The 22,614-nt window shown below is 50.2% G+C and overlaps 1 protein-coding gene across 1 annotated transcript in view; it reads right to left on the minus strand.

Annotated features, from left to right (window-relative positions):
* Window positions 1-22,614, minus strand: part of Nav2 (neuron navigator 2) — a 347,498-nt gene that overhangs the window by 52,906 nt on the left and 271,978 nt on the right. Inside the window, 6 exon segments of the mRNA XM_013122863.3 lie at window positions 139-183; window positions 1,476-1,541; window positions 2,276-2,734; window positions 5,900-6,602; window positions 7,967-8,258; window positions 16,045-16,183. Coding sequence (XP_012978317.2) covers window positions 139-183; window positions 1,476-1,541; window positions 2,276-2,734; window positions 5,900-6,602; window positions 7,967-8,258; window positions 16,045-16,183 — 1,704 coding nt within the window.

The following is a 22,614-nucleotide window of genomic DNA, read 5'->3' on the forward strand; positions in this document are numbered from 1 at the left end:
TCTGTCATCCGAAACCCAGCTGCGGTGGCCAAAGCCAGGACCCCCCAGCCCAGCCCAGCCCCACCAGCTATGACAGCACGACACAGCCAAGCTCCACGGCCACAACAGATGACACGGGTGCAAGGAGGGGACAGATACCTGAGTCCTTTCTTAGGCAAAGTGTTCCTATCAAGGTGCGGGTCACTGTAGGAAAGTTAAAACAAAATCAAGAACTTCAGAGAAGCACAGGAGGCAGAGGGAGAGGGAAGGCTAGGGAGGGGCCTGAGGACCCCCCCCCAGCCGTGCATGCAGAACGTCCCCACAGCACGTAAAAGAAACCTGTCTGCACCTGCGCCACTGCGTACTTTACCCCACATCACAAGGTGGCCCGAGTCATGAACCCCAATCGTTCCTCCTTCTCCGCAGGTTCAAAGTCAAGGCAGGGGCTGGGCCACCTACAAGCACGGCCTGTGCCGCCCTAGGCCCCCACCTGTGACCCCCCCCCAGTCCCTCTCCTGCAACCCTATGGCCCCTGGCAGAGGTTTCAAGAAGGGGCAGAGACTCATTGGAGAGTTTCAAGAGGCAGCAGCCGTCTGCATACTTGGAATTCATGTGTGATGAAGTAAATTCCAGGTCCCTCTCAATGTCTCCTTGTTCCTGCCCGGCAAGGGCGTAGCCAGGAGCTGAGCCCTGGACAGGAGCCTGGTGGGCATGTTGGAACATGCTGGCTGATAGAGTCAAGGCATTTGAATTTCTAAACTACAGGGTTTTAAAGGCTTGGTTTGTAAGCCTGACAGAAACAAAGTTAGTGCTGTGGATGGGGGTTTCCATTAATTTCTCCTCCCCCCCCAAGCATGAAACAACATCTGCTTGTTATGTTTGGCCAAGGCACCTCTCCTCCAGAAACTTGGGGTCAACACCCATCTCTGAGGCCCACCCACGGGCTGGGGGGCGGACCCAGGCTTCTCCAGTCGTGAAGCCCCAGCCCTCCGGGGGCTCGACCGTCATCTTTGCAGAACACAAGACACGCACAACACGATACTCTGAAACAACACGGATGAACCAGACTGCGGCAAAAGCCTTCAAGGGAGGAGAGCCAGCTGGGCCGGGAGGGGTGGGGTGCAGGGGAGAGACGGAGGTGAGGGCCAGGCGGCACAGTGGGTGGCAGACAGTACCTGGAGGGGTAGGGAGGAAAGTGCAAGACGTTGGGAGGCAGGAACATGCCACGGACACCAAGGTGGGGATGCCAGTGAGAGCTCCAACGGCCCCAGGATGAGAGGCGGGGCTTGGGGTGGCCACCCGCTCGCCGCCTTTTCCCTGGGCTGTGGCGGACAGTGGAGCAGGGCCCTCACCGGCATGCCTGGCTGACACAGAGCACACCAGAGCCACAGACACAAGCGGGAGCCTCGGGCCAACAGCCTCGCACAGAACAGCTGGCTTGACGACAAACACGGGCAGAAGAACCCGGAGGCCCAGCAGGCCTATGATGTCATTACCTGTCCTGTTTCCTGGGCAGGGTACTTCTGCAGAACTTAGGGCTAGCAGCAGGGGAGGAGAGGGGGCTAGGAGTCCAGGCAGGTAGAAAACAAGAGAAGGGACATTAGACAGAAGGAAGAGGCACTGTTATACACAATGGTCAGAACACCTCTCTCACTCCCAAGACTGGCCTGGCTTTGTGCCCCGTGCCTGGTCCAGGAACCAGACACACACCCCAAACTGTAGCAGAATCAAGGCTCTGCGGATTCATGCAGATTTCCCATCTCTTATCACCGTGGCCAGCAACTCAGGAGGGTGTTGACGTGACAGTAAACCTCCCCAGGTCACCTACTCTGCTTGCTCAGTTACATGAGAAGGAGCAGGTGAAGTTGTCAATAGGCTGACAAACCCATTCCAGTGCTGAATGTCATTTCAGACAGTGGCAGAGATCTGTCCCCAACTAGTAGCTCTGAGCACCAAGAGCATCCGGAAAGAAAAAAGGGACAGCAGGAAGCAGTCCAGGCCAACTGCAACCTAAACTGGCTTCGACCAGCAAGGAACATTGATTAGAAAGAGCAAAACCAAGCTGAGCATGGTGACGCCCGCCTTTAACCCCAGCACTCGGGAGGCAGAGGCAGGCGGATCTCTGAGTTCAAGGCCCACCTGGTCCAAAGACAGAGTTCCAAAACAGAAAAACCAGAAGGAAAAAAGAGAGAAAGAAAAAAATGAAAGAACAAAACCTCCCAGGCATAGGCCTTTGGATCCCTAATCTTCTGTCTGTATCTGGGGAAGGACACGTTCCTGAGGGCATGGCACCAACCTTTCTGACAGTGTGGTCTTCACACTGCTGGTGCGGACAAAAGGCATCAGGGAGTCTTCCTTAGTGGAGGTGACTGGGCCAGGGGAGGAGTTGTGACTCAGGCCCCCACCGCTGCCGAGGGATATGTCAATGGACTCGCAGCTGGTATGCAGGCTGCTAACAGACTGGAAGCCCAGGCCGTCCTTGCTCACTGCCGACGAGCTGGTACCCCAGGTGAGGCTGTTGGAGGGGCCCGAGTGGGCTGAGCTGGGGCTGGAGGCTAGCGGAGACTGGTTGAGGTCCACGTTCTTACTGTAGAGAGGACTGCTGCTCCCACTGCTCAGGACGCCACTGCCTGAGGGGGACTCTAGGTTACCTTGCTGGGTCATGGTGGCATGAGGGTTGGAGATAACCACTGCGCTTTTCATGGTTTCGGCTGTGGTGATGGGCACTTGCTTGGTAGGCTTCCCACCAAAGAGTCTGCGAAGAGACAAAGGGTTGTGTGGGACAAATACCTGGGACCAAGGTGTGCAGAGCTTGGCCTACTGGAGAAGGCCGGGGCAGAGGAGGCTGTGAGACCCTTGGAGAGGGCAGTGGTCTCTCCTGCAGACACACAAGGGTCTCACTAGAGAAACACTGGCAGTTAAGCAGGGCTGGACCTCTCTCTAACTCCAGGCCACAGCCAGGATACAGCTCTAAGCCCAGGTGGTAGGCATACTTTTCCATGGGCCTAGTCACACTCCTCCACGAGCTTGCTTCCCTTTTCTTTCTCTAAATAGAATAGCTAGAAGGTTTCCCCAACCCAGGAATCTTCTGGAAGGAAAAGAATGTCTTCTTTCTGTGATACCATGTATGAAGCTTTGAGACTTGGTTTCTTTGATCCCTCCGCACAATGCAATGAATCAAGACCATCGGTTTACGCCCCAGAGGGAGCTCAGAAGACGTGTGGACGCAAATATATGAGCGACAGAGACCTTGTGTGAGCTGACACCATACACAGAAACGTACTGGGTCCCCAGACATCGGACCAGACACACCGGGTACAAATCGTGACTCTGAAACAGACACACAGAGAGGCCATGCCAACTTCTGCTCACTTCCACAAATGTGTGATCAGGACAGAGAAGGCACAGAGGCCTTCTCTTCCACGGGCAGAGAGCTCTCTAGTGAAACCACCTCCAAGCCAGAGGGTGGACCACATTCTAGAATGCAAGGGCCTTATCCCACCCTCAAAAAGTAGTGAAGGGGGTAAGTAGCCCTGGAAGCTGACAAGAACACTACATGTTGTGACAGACATGTTGCCCCAAAGCCTGCAGTAATTTGGATTTGACCTTGATCACCTAGAAACAGTCCCTCAACTCTCAGTATCTGTATGGCATGAGTGTATAACCCTCACTACAATATCTAATGGCAGAATCAGGGGAACACATTACCCTACTCTGGAATCTGGGCATCATAATGCTTACACACTCTTAGCGATGGGACCTCCCTGATGGCCTCTTTTCATTGTTAGAGAGCAAAGATGAGAACTACCTTTGCCTGGCTTCCAATCCCATATACAAATTCACTTTGTCGGCTGCATTAATTTGTGAAAACTTGAAGGACTTATCCATCTCACTCCACTGGGGGCTTCTCCTTGCCATACAAATAAAGGCACAGCTAGACCACCAGGGCAATTTAGGGAATGTGATTACCCAAGCATGAGTTGTGAGGAGCCTGTGTGCTTTTAAAGATTTGTGTACACCAGCTTGAGGATCTAGTAAAATGCCACTGTAGTATCCAAAGGAAGTCTTTAAGATCATTGGCTGGAGAGATGGCTCAGAGGTTTAAGAGCACTGGCTGCTCTTCCAGAGGTCCTGAGTTCGATTCCCAGCAACCACATGGTGGCTCACAACCATCTGTACTGAGATCTAGTGCCCTCTTATGGCCTGCAGGCAGACATGTAGGTAGAACACTGTAGACACAAAAATAAATAAATCTTTAAAAAAAAAAGATCATGCTTTATTCTTCTACTTGAAGCAAATGGGAGAGAAATTTTTCATTATGTGGGAGTGTGTTAAAACAGCAAGGAACAGCCCATAGGATGCTGTCCCTAAAAAAATAATGACCACTGGCATCCTAATAATCAAGTCTAGAAAGGGCACACCACATGGACTTCCTCCCGTTTCATGTGGAATGCTTCTTTTAGAGTCTTCAGATACCCCTGTTCATCCTTAAATATGGGTTCTATTTTCACACCCTTCAACTTTCCTTTTTTTTAATAGTCACAAATCTTTTTTAAAGATTTATTTATTTATTATGTACACATTGTTCTGCCTCCACTCCAGAAGAGAGCATAAAGGTCTCATTACAGGTGGTTGTGAGCCACCATGTGGGTGCTGGGAATTGAACTCAGGACCTCTGGAAGAACACTCAGTTCTCTTAACCTCTGAGCCATCTCTCCAGCCCCACTTCAACTTTCTATCCTAGGGTTTGTCATGGCCCAGAAGGCATGTGAGAGCTATGTAACTGCCATTCAAAACTGGGCCAGTGGCTGTTTTTAAATCCCAGAACTTGGGAGGCAGAGGCAGGTAGATCTCTGCAAGTTGGAAGCCAACATGGTCTACATAGTGAGTTCCAGGACTATGTAGGAAAGACCCTGTCCCAAAAAACAACAACAAAAAACCATAAAGAAAAGGGTCCAGTGGGTGATTTAAAAGGAATTGTTAAAGGACATCCACGCTTTCCCACAATAAGAATTTCCATCAACTGCAGAGACGTGGAGAAGACATGCCTTTCAAAAGTGCTAGGAAGTCGATTTCTCCGTGTTAGAAACTGTTCTGCTGTTAGGGGTTTATGTAAAAGGAAGAGATGGTTCATGGCATAAACCCCTTACAGCCAAGCAGGAGGACCAGGGGTCTGTTGTTCAGAATTCATGCGAAGAATGGACAGGCGTGTGGTACCCATCTGCAATCAATTCCCAAACTAACCCAGCTCTGAATTCAGTGAGACACTCGGTAACTAAGGAGGACAGTGATCAAAGAAGACACCGACTTCCACTTCAGGCCTCCATGCATGTGCACACGTGAACACACACACACACACACACACACACACACACACACACACGCTACACATACTTACATAAGTAACAATGTTTTAAAAAGCTAACGTTTCAAATACTGTCCATGTCTTATAAAAGAACAGGACGGTATTGAGACAAGAAAACAATAGAGCTTCATCCCGTGAGCTAAAATCTGGGTGTGATAATGTGCCAGGAACTCACCCTTACTGTCGCTAACTTTCACTGGGTGCCTTCCGTGCCATGCACAGCCGCAAAGATGAACTTTAGCGGGGAAGCTGAGGAAAGTGCCATCAGTTCCAGTGAACAGAAGAGGAAACTGAGGCAGGGTTCAGAGAGCAACCTGGGAGCTAATTAAAATGAAGTCAGGCTTTGATTCTAGAACCTTCTGTTTCCCATCCCAGCATGGGAAAAGTAATGCACAGACTACAGACGTTCAGGCAGGAGCTGGCCTTCAATGCAACCTTACCAAGAACCGAAGGGCCTGCAGGTTGCTTTACATCAAAGGGGGAGTTTATTAGCCCAGGGTGCCAGGCTGCAGTACGCTGGCTCCTCCCTGGTTCCAGGCATTTCTGCTTGCTTACCTGCGGAGTGTGGGAGAGGCCACATCCGAATACTTGGCCCCTGGCTGCAGAGCGGCCTGGGCCGAGCCGCACACCTGCTGGGTAGCCGGGTTGGCTTTCACAGAGTTACAGGAAGCCACGCTCTCGTTGTCTGAAGAGATGCCTTTCTCCTTGTCTGTCTGGTTGACGAGCCCTGGCAGCGAACTGCCCAGGGATGTTTTGGAGGGCTCCCTCAGCTTAGGCACTGGCAGGCCTGCTGACTTGCTGCTCATGTTGGAGTCGATGCTGCTGGTGCTGCACCTGTTCCCGGCCCCATTCCGGCTGCTGGACTTGCTGGGCCTGGGCAGGCTCCGATACTGTAAGTTCGTCCGAGAGCTGAGAGACAGGTAACTATCATCCTGGTTTGGGGCTCCGTCCATGCTCGTCTTCCGACCCGTGGACCGACCGACAAGGGCCGATGATTTGGGGATTTTACCCAGTGTCGCAGACCTGCTGGTGATAGTGGCCCCACTGGCTGTGATCATGGCCAGCCCAGCGGCAGAGCCGCTCTGTTTCTTGAATCCAAAGCTATTGGCATTGGCAGTGGGCGTCCTAGAGCTGCTGGGGAGAGCTTTTTTGGCTTCATCTCCACTGCTGCGGCCAGCATCCGATGGGGAGCGCTTGACCTGGGAGGCTTTGGGAGAAAGCCTTCCCTTCTCAGAGACCTTGGCGTCGTCTGTTTTTCCTAAGAGAGAAACCAGTGAGGTCAGACCACAAACCCGACTCTGCTGGCTAGTGTGCTTAGCATGCAGACCCTTCTAAAGACTGTGGTTGCCCTGCTTCCTTAAGGAGATCACCAACCTGGGGAGATCAGGAGAAAGAGCTTTGCAGTGATAATCTCGTCTGCTGCTGTCTGCTCCTAAAAGGAGGTGTCACTGACTTTACTCTTTCCCGAGCATTCTATGCTCCCCCAGATCAGAGCAAAGCCAGGAAGCTGCTGGTACATACCCAGGCATGAGAGACTCTGTCATACATTGCTCTCTTGCCTCGTGTCCCTGAGAGTGGCCCTGACACTTCCAGGGGACAGCATACAATATACCATCATGGCCTCCAGCAGCCGGTACTGACGTGTTAACTGCCTGGTGAGTGGTGAGACCCTGTACCGAGCCAGCTGGTACACAGTGAAAACCACCCATGTGGAACCACTGTGGGACCCACACACACGCCATTCCTCCTCAGAAAGAGCAAGGGAAGGAAAGCTTTGAGGAAGCTGTCATGGGGGCTGGGAGAGCTGGCTCAGTCAGTCAAGCGCTTGCCTTACAGGCATGAAGGCCTGAGTTAAGAGCCTCAGAACCAACCTTTGAAAAAGGTAGCTGTGGTGGGGGATTCCTAGGGCTTACTCACCAGCTAGCCTAGCCTACTTGGTGATCAGTCTCTGGGCCAGTGAGAGACTGTGGCTAAAAAAAAAAAAAGGTGGAGCTGGGCATACTGCTGCACACCTTTAATCGCAGAACTTGGGAGTGAAAGGCAGGAGGACCGTTGTGAGTTAGAAGCTAGCCTCAGCTACAGAGTGAGTTCCAGGACAGCCAGAGCTAGACAGTAGGACCTTGTCTCAAAAACCAAACAAACAAACAAAAAAAGATAAATAGGTTGGGTGTTGGTGGCGCATGCCTTTAATCCCAGCACTTGGGAGGCAGAGGCAGGTGGATCTCTGTGAGTTCGAGGCTAGCCCAGTCTACAGAGTGAGTGCCAGGACAGGCTCCAAAGCCACAGAGAAACCCTGTCTTGAAAAACCAAAAATAAATAAATACATAAAAGAATAAATACATAAATGGGTAGATAGACAAACAGAACAAGAAAAAGGGTAAATAAAAAGCAGATGACAGCATTGAGGAACACACCTGAGGTTATCCTCTGGTGTCCTTATGTCACAGATGTACCGGCATACACACACAGTTAGTGTGCATATCTGCCACACACACACACTCACAACCATTCACACACACACACACACCATAAAGACGGATGTGAGCAAAACAGCAACTCAAGTAAGTCACTTTTAATGGAATGCCCCTACTAAGGTCGTCATGATCTTGGCCTCTCACTCACCAGTCCCCGGGGTCTTCAGTGTGCCCGTCGGAGCTGATGGCTTCGTCCTGGGCACGGTGACGCCCACTTCCGCTGTCATGCCCCGCCGCCACGAGCCTGTCTGTGAGATGATGGGATTCTTCTTGCCAGACACGCTTTTGTCCGACTCATCCGACATGTCTGAAGGGTTCCGCCTCCACTTGGAGCCCGGCTCCATCTTCACACCGCTGTCTGAGCCGCCATCTGATTTCTTGATGTCGTCGCCAGACCACAGCGAATTCCTCTCCACCTGTGAATGCTTCTCGGCGTCAGTCTGTGGACAGACACTTAACTGAATTAGAGCTCACCCTAATACAGGCCACGCCAATACAGGTGCCGGTCAAGGACACGCAAAACCTCAGATATCCGCTTACTTTGTGAGAAAGTCACAGTGTCTTCCACTTTTTTTTTTTTCGGGGAACAGCTAATAGAGCTGGGGAAGAGAATAAAGGTGGCAGGGGCGGAGCAAGCCGAGGGCCCGGGGAGGAGAGCGGGCAGAGCAGAGGGGAGCTGATGGGAAAGGGTCACCCAGCCTGCCCCTTGTAGTAGTCACCTCCGGCCCTGACTCCGAATCTCCACCAGCACCAGCCTGTCCCCTTTCCTTCCTTTCTTGTCGTTCCTCTAGCAGGGAGATCCTGGCACTAGTTCAGGAAATCGTCGGGGAGTGGGCAAGCATGTGTGAACTCCACCGGTCTGACGTGTGAAGCATTCAACTGGCAATAGCAACGGCGTCCACTCCCGCCCGGCTTTGTCTCCGAGCTTTTGCTCCCCGCGATGCGGGCAGTCCTCTGACAAGTAAGATAATTGGGCAACTCTCTTTGGGAGAGCCTGACCTGCTGGCCATGAAGTCCGGGAAGAGATAGGAGTCTGCCGTTAATGAACTCGGGGCTGAAGGGACACAAAGGGAGCTACAATCCTCAGGGCCTCTGGGGCTTGAGGCTGAGGGGGGAGGGTATTGGAAGGGAGAAGCTTTATACGACTAGGAAAGGGGAAGCCAGCAAGGCTTTCAGGCTGACCACTTGGAGAAGCAAGCCCCCTGTGTGAGCTGCCTAGAAGGGGCCATGTAGGCAAGATGGGAAATGAACGGGACCTGGGCAAGACCTGGCCTGAGGCGTGCTACACGAGAGAAGGACAAATGCCTTCCTACGGAGGGCTGACTGGACGCCAGTGCAGTACAGACCAGCAGCTCCTGTTCAAGCTCCCCTCTCCCCACCAGCCCCCTGCTCCCTGTGACTGCCACCCAACCACTCCAGCCTCGCACAGGTGCTTTCATCTGCTTGACCCTCCCTAAAACACGCATGAGCCTCAGCCACATACCAAGTAACCAGAGACGGGTCGTGGGAAGGGACAACTAAAACATACTCAGCCCCACGAGGGGAGATCCCACGTCTGTGTGCAGAGCAGAAGCTCAACCAAGGTTGGGGAACAAACAAATGTATAGCTACTACTACACACTTCAGGCTATGATGTGCCCGATCCAGGCACAAGTTGGTTAAAGCCAATCAGAAGGCGTGCATGCAATACCGTCCTTATCGTAATTTGAAAGATGAGCACAAACCCAATGACCCCAGCCCAGTTCCCTTCTTCTGGATCCTGGCACTCACTGGACTAAGATGTACTTAATACGCACTGTTTACCAGATGTCAAGTAGTGTATTAGAACCTCCAAGATTAGTCCCCATTCCTCGTGGAATTTACAGCCATTTAAAGAAGCAGCGATGGGGGCTGGAGAGATGGCTCAGTGGTTAAGAACACTGACTGTTCTTCCAGATGACCCGGGTTCAATTCCCAGCACCCACATGGCAGCTCACAGCTATCATGTAATTCCAGTTCCAGGGAATCTGACACCCTTATATACACACTGGCAAAATACCAATGCACATATTTTGAGGCAGAGTCTCATGTATCCCAGGCTGGCCTCAAGTTCCCCACATAGTTAAGGCTAGCCTTGAACTTCTGATCCTCTTGCCCCACTTCCCTAGCACTGGGGCTTCCAGAATGCACCAGCACAGTGGGTTTATATAGCGTTGGGGCTCATGGCATGCTTAGAAAGCGCTCTCCCTGCTGAGCTTCATCTAGGCCTTCTCTCCCCTCCCGGAGGATGAAGCTCACACCATGGCCCAGGATGGCCTGGGACTTACAATGATTCTTTGGCCAGCCTGGGTTCCATGAGACCCTGGTGACAAACACACACACACACACACACACACACACACACACACACACACACACACACACACACACACACCCCAACTCGATTTATTTCTCAGCAAAACCCCATGAGGAAATAACAGAATACTGAGGCACTAAGTGGGGAAGCAACTCGCCCAGGCTCACACAGTGAGGAAGGCATTGTGGGGATGCTACTTGTCCAATTGCCAAGCTCATAATTTAACCACTGCGGTACAGTGCAGTCCTTGACTATAATCCCAAAGAGATGCAACCCTGGGCATGCCTCAGGACACCTACTAAAAATACCCACCCTTAGTGGATTCTCCTTCTACAAGGTGTCTGGTTATCTCAAGCCCAAACCTAGAGCAGCCTTAGTCTGGCCTTGGGGCCAGACCCCCTAGTTTAATCAACAACAGGGAGTGTACATGTCCCCAGCCTAGGACCATGGTCTGGCCTGTCTTCTCTGGCAACACAGGCCTCTATCTCACACACACACCCTAACTTGATACAGGGTGACAGAGCTCTTCCAACCTCCTTCGGCATAGCTGGGTGTTTGTCTGGGACATCTTGACAGGTTTGCAGTCACACATCCTTAGCAAATCCTTCTGGAACCACGTGGAACCATCAGTGCTATCTCTTGGAAGTTAAAATGGAAGGGGTCTGTTTCTCTGTTCCCAGAGCTTGCAATAGGAGGGCCAGCAGGTCAGCACGCTGGTGGTCCTACCTCCTCTGGGAGCTTTTGGATGTTTCCCTGGCCATCAACGGGCAAGTGGTAAGAAGGCAGATAAGCCAGGAGGGACCTCAGAGTGGAGAGCAGTGTTCCCAGAGAGGGAAGCTGGCCCAGAGGGGGAAGAGCACTGGCTTTAGAGCCAAGTGGGCTTGAGTGCCAGCACTGGCTGCTGTCATTCACTGCTGTGTGGGACCTCGGGTTCCTTCCCATCTCTAGGACTGTTATACTGGGTGTCAAACAGATGGGACTAAACAGAGCTGGTGTTGAGCTAAGCATGGAAGGATTTCACAAACAGAGGCTCTCTTCAGCAAACCCTCCAGCTCTGAGAACCCCAGCTGTGTCTTTAACATTTCCCTTATCCATGTCCTACAGACCTAAAACAGTTTTAGCTGCCTGAGCCTCTAGATGCTGAATCCACTGCAGGCCTAGAAGCTGCAGGGAGCTCTAAGTTGGAGCCCCCAAAATATAAAGAATTACAGCAACATCACAGGCCACTTGTGACCCCAGACACTATAACCCTCAGACACTTCCAGCCCATCCTCTGAGACAGAGTTTTCATTCATGCTGTACACACCTCCCAAGAAGGCACAGGTGTGAAGTAACTACCCCATAGTCAGAGGCAGTGGCTCTCAGGGAGGTGGGCAGGTGGCAGCCTACCTATCTGTAGCTAAGCTGAGCCCGCCATCCTGATAACCTGGTGTCCAGGGGACACTAGGGCACACAGAACAGCAACACTGACTACATTGGTCATACTTTTTTTTTTACCTTTAGAGGTTTAAAAAAAAATAAGTAAACTGACAAAGAATTGCATTTTCACCCACTGTGAATTCTGTTTAAAAGCAACAATAACAAAAACACAAAAAAACTTCAGGCATTAAAAAAAAATCAAAGAAAATGTTGGCAGAGGCAGCTCACCACCGCCAACACCCGGATTAGTGCCTTCCACAAACTGTGGAAGACTCTGCACGGCCAAGGCAGGCCAGAGTGTCTAGATGAAGGCATGCAGGCATGGGTGTTTGTTAAAACACTATGCACCGCACAGTGCCTGGAGAACAAGGCGCTCAGGAAGGAGGGCAGAGTGCCCTGAAGCCACACGCCAAATGCGTGAGAGCATGCCGCCCTTTGAACCGCCATCACGGACGCAAGAGGGAGCGGAGAGAAAAGACGGGCCTCTGAGCAGCTCACCAGCTCAGGCTCTGGGAGAAGCACGTCCCGCTTGGCATGCTGCTGACACGCTCCAGGGCGCGGGGCTGGTGGCCTTTATTCTGGGCATGAGAAGGCGGAGGCTCTGGGAGTCGATCTGACTGGACCATCCCAGGATGCACCCCAGGGTGAAACACTCCACCCCTGAGCGCTTGACTTCAGTGTCACCCTCCTCTCTGATGCCACAGTTGGCACTTGGACTCACCAGTTGTCCTAGAGGTGGTCATGCAGAGGGGCTGAGGTCTCATTCACACTGAGCCAGCCGTGAGCGCACGGGGGCTCCGGTGCCCACAAAGAGGCCATGAAGGCCTCTTGGGGCTCAGAGGAAACAGCTCCCTCAGGGAAGTGTCACTCCCAGCCATGAACGGATCAGACCTTCTCCGTCTGCCTCCTCCTCTGCCTTTCCATCAGCGCACCGGGTAGCTCCTTGGGCTTTCGAGAAGAGAAATTCCTTCTTCTCAGATGGGAGGCAGGCAGACTGTGTCTCTTGTGGGAACACCAAACCCTCTCTTGCCTCATGTGGGCTGCCTGGTGGGCTGTGCAGCCCACTCGCCCAGGGTAAAGCACTGTGTGACAAGACCCCCGACGAGCGTACCAAGGAGCGGGAGGGTGCGGGCGCGTCTTCCAGGCTCGATCCACTCAAAGGAGGGTAATGGCCCTTAGCATTCCTGACAGCCTGTGGGGGAGGAGGCACGAGGCTGCCAGAATGTGGAGTCAAATATTTTGAGATGCTCCCTGGACAGGAACAAAGGGAATGTCACGAAAAGTCCATTTAAAAGCACCGTGACAATAGGCATGTCGGTAGCCAGTGCTGCAAGCCAGCGTTTCCGCTACACAGAACTACCTCAGCCAGCTCTCGTTTTGATATTTTACAATTGGGTAGATTTGTAAGAGAGCAAATAACAGACTCGGTGAGCAGTGAGCCCTCATATCCCTTAAAATTACTTCTGATCTTGACTAAGGCGCCTGCGTTGTACCCTTGAAACGTCACCCTGTGGCTTCCACAGGAAGAAAGCAAGGTGCTAGTCAAAGAGGCAAGGGCTTTGCATGCACCAAGTTCACAGCGTGTGTGAGGGAGCCATAGTGTCTGCAGACTAACTTCTGCCTGTGGGAAGGAGGCAGATGGAAGGGATTTCCAGTTCCAGTTCCCCCTGGACATCTGTAGGGGCTCCCCGCATCATCTGCAGGGGTGCCACATGGATTTCCTGATGTCTCTGTGCCTCCTATGGCCTGCCTACCCCATGTGGCCCATCTCCCTGACTCCTTCCCTCTGTATCTAAGGGCAGACTGGAAGCTTGGTGGCTGTTGTCATCTTGAATACAGAGTGACTACCAGGAAAAAAAGAAAAAGCGATACTGATATTTAAGACCCAGCAGGGACCTAGGCTGGCTGAGTGCTGCTAACTGTGTCTGATCATACATTGGTGATCATTTTCAGGGTGTATGGCTTAGAGTTTGTTTTTAAAATATAGTTATTTATTTAGGCGTAATGCACACGTTAGGGGTGTGTATGTCATTTTGATACAACATTGTTTCATGTATCACATAGTCCAGGCTGACCCGAAACTCACTATCTCACTATATAGCCAAGGCTGATGATCCTCCCGCCTCCATCTCCTAAGTGCTGGGATTACAAACCTATTACTCCACACCCTATTTATGTGGTGCTGGAAATCCAGGTCAGGAAAGTAGTCTGTGTACCCTGCAGATGAAATGATGAAATATTACTTTGTTTAGAGTTTTGTTTTTACTGTGTGTGTGTGTGTGTGTGTGTGTGTGTGAGAGAGAGAGAGAGAGAGAGAGAGAGAGAGAGAGAGAGAGAGAGAGAGAGAGAGAGAGAGAATACAAGTGCTTGTGCCTACAGAGTAGAGAAGAAGGTATGGAACCCCTGCAGTTAGAGTTACAGGCAGTATGAGCCACCTGCCATGTTGCTAGGAACTGAACTCTGCAAGGACCACACATGCTTTTAGTCCCTGAGCTATCTCTCTAGTCCCTTAAGTATACGTTCTTATGATAAAGTACAGAATCTTAAGTGCCCAGCCTGAAAATTTTCAGAAAATCAGCAACTCAAACAACTACTACTCGGGTCAGAATACAAAGTATTTACCCCCCCCATCTTGGTGCCCCTTCTTGTTGTCTAGGTAACAACAACACACACATATGCACAGGCCTACTGCAATTTCTGGCTAAAATAAGAGTGCAGGAAGTAACAATGCCTAAAACCTCTCATGGGTAGTCTCATTTCTGTAAGGAAGCGTTAATGCCCACACTGCCAACACAGCCTTTCTTTAGCTCTATCCTCCAAGAAGAGACTCCTTTGAAACAAAGACTTCCAACACGGCCCCTACCGGTACAGAGTGAAGAGCGGTGAGGAGGATGCTGAGGGAGGGGTACGAGGGGAGAGAGGGGCAGGGACACACCGGCGATTGGGGGTAGTATCCCCAGGCTTTCTCAGTAATTCACCCCAAATGGTTAACCCATGCCAGAATTGCCATAGCTCTGTGCTGGTGATAAGCCACTAGGGTGATACCATACTTTGCCTGTGATCTTACAGAGTGAAGTCCAGCCATTAAGGAACTCAGCCAGGGCCAAAAAAGAGTCCACCAAAACTGAGACGTGCTTGAAGTGTCAAATCCCAGAGCAGTGTAACTGGCTGGTGGCTGCTGGCTACACAATGCTCACAGGGACCTGTGTCAAGGAGCCTGCTCCTGCAGAGGAACAGCTTCCTGCCTTCCAGAGCCAGGTACGGGTTAAAAAAAAAATTAACACCAGGTGTGGTGGTGCAAACACAGGATCGCAGTACTTTTGAGGCAGAGGCAGGAGGATTCTAGGCCAGCCTGGGTCACATTAAAACTCGAGTCTCAAAGACAGACCAACAAACCCCAAACAGCATCAAAAAGAAAAGGGCCTAGGGCTATGGCTCGGTGGGCAGAGCAGTCTCTAACATTCTCACAGACCCCCGTGTTGCATAAAGCAAGGTGTGAGCCACACCTGTTACCCCAGCACTCAGGATGTTGAGCGGGGATCAAGGGTCAGGAGAACCTGTCTCAAAAAAGCAAAGCAAAACAAACAAACAAAAAATCAAAGGAAAAGAAGAACAAGATGGAATGCTATTTATAGTAAGAGTAATTAGCGCAGACCAAGCAACACACACCAGCAAGAGATGTGATCCACAGACAGACAGTTCCCAGACCTCAGATGGGGACATCCTGGCTTTCCAGTATAACATTCTTAACCTTTGTTCTACTCCCTGGAGAGCAGACGTGTGCTCACAGACAGCGGGGCCTCATGTGACAAAGACGAGACACACTTTGGTCTAGGATCCACACCAGGGGAACCAACAGCCCCTTGCTTATTATCTTAAATTTCTAAAAAATGTGTGTATATATGCTTGCACATTTGTGTAGAGCGCATGGATGTGTGTAAACATGTATGAACACACATGTGGGGGCCAGGATACCCTTGAGTGCCCATTCCTCAAGTGTTGCCTCCCTTTTTTTTTTTTTTTTTTTTTTTGGCGACAGGATCTATCATAACCTGGGAGCTTGCTATGTAGTCTACTCTGGCTGGTCAGTGAGACCCAGGGATCCACCTATCCCTGCCTCTGTGGCACTGGGAGTTCAGATGTCCACCACCACACACAGGGTTGTTTTTTTTTTAAATGTGGTTTCTGGGTATTGAACTCAGTTCCTCAGGCTTGCGTTTTATAAACTGAGTTCTCTCTCTGTTCCCTGCTTGTTTATTTAAAAACACACTGAAACTGGGGTCCAGGGAGGGGTCAGGGTCTCCTCACACCAAAACAACGAGACTGCAAGACCTGGCCTCCTTTTTCTGCAGAGGAGACAGGGGTCAGAAGCTGAGCCTCCTCTCACTAGCCAGGGAATTCCGATCCCCGCAAACCAGGGCTAGCTAGCAAGGACACTGGAGGAGCCTGGGAAGACATATCCCGTCCCTTACCTGCACATCCAGGTTTCTTCGGGAGGAGGCAGGCGTGTTGGCGTAGGAGCTGATGGATGAGCTGGTATTGATGTCATCCGTGCTGAGGTTGTCTATGGTGTCGCTGATGCCACTGCTGACGGAGCTGCTGTCATCCCAGCTGGCAAGACAAAAACATCCTGAGCAAGAGAGCCTCCCAACCCTCTAGAGCAGCCTGACGAGTCAGGAGAATAAGCTGTCTAGAAAAGGTCCAGCCTGTGACCTAGTGTCTCCCAGGGGGGCTCTGCTCAGAATGGACTCAGTTACAAGGGAACCTGGGTAAAGGGACTGGTTCCACTTCTCCAGAGTGGGTGAACTCGTGAGCAGAGGCTATAGACCTTGGCGATGTCCCTTCCATCTTTCCCTTCACTCTAGGAGCATGGCTGAAGGTAATCACTCCTCCCCAGGGCCAGAGCCAGGGCAAGATGGGCAGGGAAGGAACAGTCAATGCTGTCCCTTGCCAGAGGAGGGGGAGCAGAGCAGGGGAGCTGCTGTGTGAGTTCCTGGAGACCTCTCCAGGACAAATGTCTGAGGAAACAGTGTAAAGCATCCCCGGAGGCCAGCCCGTCCTATAACCCAGGATATACATAGAGCATGACTCCTCCTTCCCAAAGTTCTGATAGGCAGAGGCCAACCCCTTCCTGCTCAAGCCCGGTCTCCTGGCAACAGTCCTCCATCCTTGGTTTCCAGACCCTGCACCTGGCCTCACCACTACCCTTTGCAAAACACATCCATCCTTGGGCAGCTCTGTGCAGCACGGCCTTGGGCTCTGCCTGGGTCACTGCACTCTGGGCTTCCCCTCAACTCACCCTCCCACGGCAGCCTGAGCGACCTTCTGTGTGTCACTGGGTCCAGTCACTCCTTTTCTTGATGTCTCCAGCCATTACTCTTCCCCTTCTGGGCCCCCTGGTTGTAGCTGGTGTCCCTCTCCAATCCTATCTCGTGGCCATTCTTTAGAAAGGGCATCCTATTACCTATCAGGCCATCACATTCTATCACCCCAATATGATGTATTTTTTCTTATTTGGGGGATAGCAGGTAGACAGACAGCACTTGCTGAATTGAAAACATGGGTGACTTCCATAAAGTAAGCTGCCAACGCCAGTGTGGCACTCACTGTTCTAGTCGAGCTGGTGACAACGGTAAGTATTATTTCCCTATTGTACAGCTAGGGAAACTGAGGCTGAGAAAGGTGGGGTGTCATGTACGAGGTCAGCCAGAGAGACATGAGTGGGTCAGGATCTAGTCATTCTGACTCCAGTGTCACTCTTCACTGTGACAACAGACAGTTTCCCATGACATCCTCTGCGCACACCAAATGTGACATGGTCCACCTTCCTAGGAGGTCAGGAACCAGGTTCAAGGTCACACAAGGCAGGAAGGACAGGACTCAGGCAATGATTTAACCAGATTACTGACCCATGTGGCCTTCCATGGTGACTATGGCTGAAAACCTTGAAGAAGGGTGTCAGGAAGCCTTCAAAGTATTGGGTGGCTGAAATTTAAAAAATCCTTTCCTACACACACACACACACACACACACACACACACACACACACACACACACACACAGAGAGAGAGAGAGAGAGAGAGAGAGAGAGAGAGAGAGAGAGAGAGAGAGAGAGAGAGAGAGAGAGAGAGAGAGAGAGCTAGCTGTAGTTCATTCCACTAGCTTGGAAGGCATCTGCTTCTACATGCCAAGTTCTGCTGACCAGGGAAGAGGAAGGAAGGGGCTTCTAGAAAAGTCTGCTTGAGGTCCAGTAGCTCAGCACACCTTTCTGGCTTCCCAAAGTCAGTCTGGAACATCACACAGAAGGCAGGGGAGCCAGGAAGCTTCTGTGTAAAGTAGAGTGGATGGAGAGCCGTAGGAGCAAGGACTCCATGGGTACTAAGGGTGACGGATGGAGGGTTCTTTGGCATGGCTGGAGTACCAGTCAGACCTGGAGGCAGAAATACCCAGGGCAATGTGAGGACCAAGCTCTCTGCTCCTGCTTAGGTATTTGCTTAGGCTTGTTATCTGGTAAACATGCTGGCTAACCAGCTATCAGGGAACTGTAATTTGTAAGTGACTCCAGACATGTAGCTGAGAGTCAGACACAAAGAACAGGAAACACGAGATGTCAACTAAGCAGGAAGAACATCAGCGAGGCAGTCAAGTGGTTAGAAAGTCGGTACGGGGAAACCTGCACGGGGAGGCTGAGTCGATGAACTCAAATCAGGCAGTCAGTACCGAAACACGTTATGAGACGTGATTAAGGTTAGGACTTGAAAGAATTCCAGAAGTTGTAGCTGGGTGGTGGTGACACATGCCTCTAATCCCAGAGACAGGCAGGAGTTTGAGGTCAGTCTGTTCTACAGATCAAGTTCCAGGACAGACACCCAGGCTTACACAGAAAACCTGCCTTGAAAAACAAAAGAAAAACCCAAAAGTTGTGTATTTACTGCAATATGGGGAGATTGAATTTGAGCAAAAAAACCCTGGGGACCAATGACACAGAGGGATCCCTTCCACTTGGGGATAGACTGGCCATTTATTTACTTATTTATTTATTATATACACAGTATTCTGCCTGCATGTGTGTCTACAGGCCAGAAGAGAGCACCAGATCTCATTATAGATGGTTGTGAGTTACCATGTGGTTGCTGGGAATTGAACTCTGGGCCTTTGGAAGAGCAACCAGTGCTCTTAACCTCTGAGCCATCTTTCCAGCCCTAGACTGGCCGTTCTTAAGTGGGATCTGACCACACCTGGGTTCTAGCCTCAAATGGGAAAAAGGAAAATTGTTCAATATTAAGAGCCCACCATAGATTACAAGAGTTGGGAGAATGTGATTTTTTAAGTGTCAAATGGATAGTAAGCCACAGTGTGAGTCATGAAGTTTAGAAAGCCTGTGAGCACTGTCTAATCTCTAATCATTTATGCACATAAATGCACAGCATGTTTGACTGCATTACAAAACAGCCTTGTGATGCACAGCTTTAAGAAATGTATTTAGAGCTGGGTAGTGGTGGTGCACACCTTCAATCCCAGCATTTGGGAGGCAGAGACAGGAGGATCTCTGTGAGTTCAAGGCCGGCCTGGTCTACAGAGCAAGTTCCAGAACAGCCAGAGATACATATCTTGAAAAAGAAAAAAAAAAAAAAAAGAAAAGAAATTTATTTATGCCAGGCTGGTGGCACACACCTTTCATTCTAGCACTTGGGAGGCAGAGCCATGGTTTGAGACCAGCCTGATTTACACAGCAAGTTCTAGGACTGCCAAGATCAGACAGAGAAACGCTGTCTAGAAAAAAATCAACATATACATTTGCTTATTTATTGATCTGATGTGTAGCTGTGTTTTGCCTGCATGTATGTCTATTCAACATGTGTGTGCCTGGTGCCTACTAAGGGCAGAGGACAGTGTTGGATCCCCTGGAATTACAGACAGTTGTGATCCATCATGTGAGTGCTGGAAATCAAAGCCAGGGTTCTCCAGAAAAATCTCTCCAGCCCCAGCTTCACAGTTTTAAATGATATGGGATTAAGATGAAAGATTTAAAAACTACAGTAAGATCACAAAGAGAATGGAGGGGCTGGAGAGATGGTCCAGCAGTCAAGAACACTCGCTGCTCTTGTAGAGAGGATGAGGGTTCAGTTCCCAGCACCCATACGTTAGCTCACAACTGTCTATAAGGAGAGATCTGGGGATCTGGCCTCTCTTGGCACTGTACACACATGGTGTACTTACATATATGCAGGAAAGCACCCATATATATAGCAAACACAATAAAAGAATTGAAATGTTGACAATATCTGACTTAGCAACTGAAGTTAACATAATCTATTTGCTATCAGGCTAAGTTAAAGGCTTAGAAAGACTTCGATTTTTCCAGTGTTATCCACCTTGCTAGAAGTTTGAGTCGCTTATGGGAACCAGGCAGATTCAAGTTATAAACACACTTTAAAATGTCCAAGGAGATTTAATAATTCAAGTTTGCAAATAGGACTGTGTAGGTAAATGTGACCAGCCAAGTCCAAATCAACAAAGTACCAATCAGCAAACAGAAGTTTTATATATATATATATTTTTTTTTGGTTTTTTTTTTTTTACGAGACAGGGTTCCTCTGTATTGTTTTGGAGGCTGTCGGTCCAGCCTAGCCTCGAACTCACAGAGATCCACCTGCCTCTGCCTCCCGAGTGCTGGGATTAAAGGCGTGTGCCACCACCGCCCGGCCAGAAATTATATTTTTGTAAAAAGGTTTTTTTTTTATCTTTTGTGCATGAGTCTTTAGCCTGGTGCCTGGTACCGAGAGAGGCCAGAAAAGAGTGTCAAACCCTCCAAAACCAGAGTTACAGGTAGCTGCGAGCCACCTGGCCAGTGCTGAGAACACAAACCCAGATCCTCAACAATAGCAGCCATCGCTCCTAACCACTGAGCCATCACTGCCCCTGAGATAATCTGATTTTACCTAAAAATATTTAAGACATCAGTCTTGTTGGGAAATCCAGGTTTAAGCGTCACAAGTATGAAAGTACATTGACGTTAGGAGGCCATCGCTGCACACAGATCCTCTTCTGACACTACCATGTTTCTATCAGGGCAGATTTGGAAGTCAAGGACACGGGTGCTTGCCTGGCTGGCACAAAGCCCAGGGTTTGATTCCCAGTGTTGTGTAAAGACGGCCTGGTGGCACATACCTATAATTCTAGCACTCAGGAGATGAAGGCAGCAGGATCAGAAGCTCAAGACTTGCTCTACAAAGTGAGTTCTGGGACAGCAAGAGATGTTTCACAGAGAAACCCTGTCTCCCAAACCAAAAAAAAAAACAAAAAAACAAAAAAACAAAAAAACAAAACAAAAAAAAAAACAAATCAACAACAACAACAAAAACAAGTTCAGGCCTACTCCATACAAACGAAACTCAAGGAAATCCAGGAATATACGAGAACCCTGTAAGTTTTGCTGTTTGTCTTTTGGGGGGTTTTGTTTTTTTTTTTTTTAAGAAAGTTTTGTTTTCTGAATGATTCTTTACACGAATGGTCATTTATGAAAACCAGCAAGCCCCAGAGAGCTCCCCCTGGCTCCTCAGTGGCTTCTCCCAGCTGCCCTTTGCTCTGCATTTTTAAGGCTTTCAAAGCAGCATTTTCAAAGCGTGTCCCAGCTGCCTCCTGGAGGTTGGATCTCCATTCCCTGGCCAGGCCTGCTCTTGGCTTTTTATGTTCCCCATTCCCTTTTCTCATTCCCTGGAGCTGGCTTTCCGTGCAGTAGTGAGTTGCCTGACTAGGGAACTGAACTACTCAGGTCCTCTGTAAGGGCAGCAAGTGCTTCCAAGGGCTAAGCCATCTCTCCAGCTCCTCCCCTTAACTTCTTTTTAATTACGCACATTATTTGTGTATGTGTGTGTGTGTGTGTGTGTGTGTGTGTGTGTGTGTGTGTGTGGATAACTTGGAGGAGTCGGTGCTCTTTTTCTACCACGTGGGTCCTGAGAAGTGAATTCAGGTAGCAGGCTGGGCATCATCATTGCCTTCTGAGTCATACGGGCAGCTCTGTCTCTTTCTAAATTTCAATACGGATCGCAGGTCCCTCCGACCAGTCTTTCATAGACACACGGGAACTGTCAAGAGGGAAGCTCCCCTTCCCAGCCATGTACCTTCCTCTCAATGAACACTCAACACCTCAAGTTACAAGTACTCAGCTCTAAAGATAACAATCTACTTTTGGCCAGACAGATACACACACAGACTTTTTCAGAATTCAGAGTCTCAGGTAGCTCAGGTTGGCCTACAACTTGCTGAAAAACAGAGGAGGATGCTGGACTCCTGATTCTCTGTTTCCCAAGTGCTGGGATTATAAGCATGTACTATCATGCCCAGGATGCCAAACACCTTTTCTTTTCTTTTGTAATAATTTGTTTAACTTTATTTTTTATATGCATTGGCGTGAAGGCGTCTGATCCCCTGGAACTGGAGTTACAGACAGTTGTAAGCTGCCATGTGGGTGCTGGGAATTGAACCTGGGTCCTCTGAAGAGCAGCCAGTGCTCTTAACCGCTGAGTCATCTCTCCAGCCCCGCCTTTTCTTTAAGAACTTTAGAATGAACATTTTTGAGTCTTAGGCCAGTGTCCTTCATTTATTCATCCACTAACCAGCCAGTCTGGCCAACTGCCAGGCACTATGTGAAGTATCAAGCTATCGGATCACACATGACTCAGAGCATTCCCTGACTGGCTGCCTACCCAATGCTTGGGACCAGTGAGAACAACCTGGGATATAAATTTAATGCAAATTAGAGAGATGGCGGAGGGCAGACGGGTGGGGGGGGCGGGGAAGGGGCGCCTGGCTCCAAACGGCTCTAGTCTCCTGCAGCTACCAGCCAAGCGCAGCAGAGCAGAGACTGGGCTCCTTGCTTGCTGCCCTCTTGTACCAGCATGCATAGGGTAGGAGACCAAGCCTCCTCCAGCTTCCCCAGGCCCGTGCCCTGGGAGAGTTTGGATGAGGTCTGTCTTCTGTATACCCAAGGTACTGGAACCCCAGAAGGCTCCTTTCAGACCAAATCTGCAGGAGGTTCA

This window comes from Mesocricetus auratus, unplaced genomic scaffold, assembly GCF_017639785.1.
Source record: "Mesocricetus auratus isolate SY011 unplaced genomic scaffold, BCM_Maur_2.0 Super-Scaffold_100030, whole genome shotgun sequence".
NCBI classification, from domain to species: domain Eukaryota; kingdom Metazoa; phylum Chordata; class Mammalia; order Rodentia; family Cricetidae; genus Mesocricetus; species Mesocricetus auratus.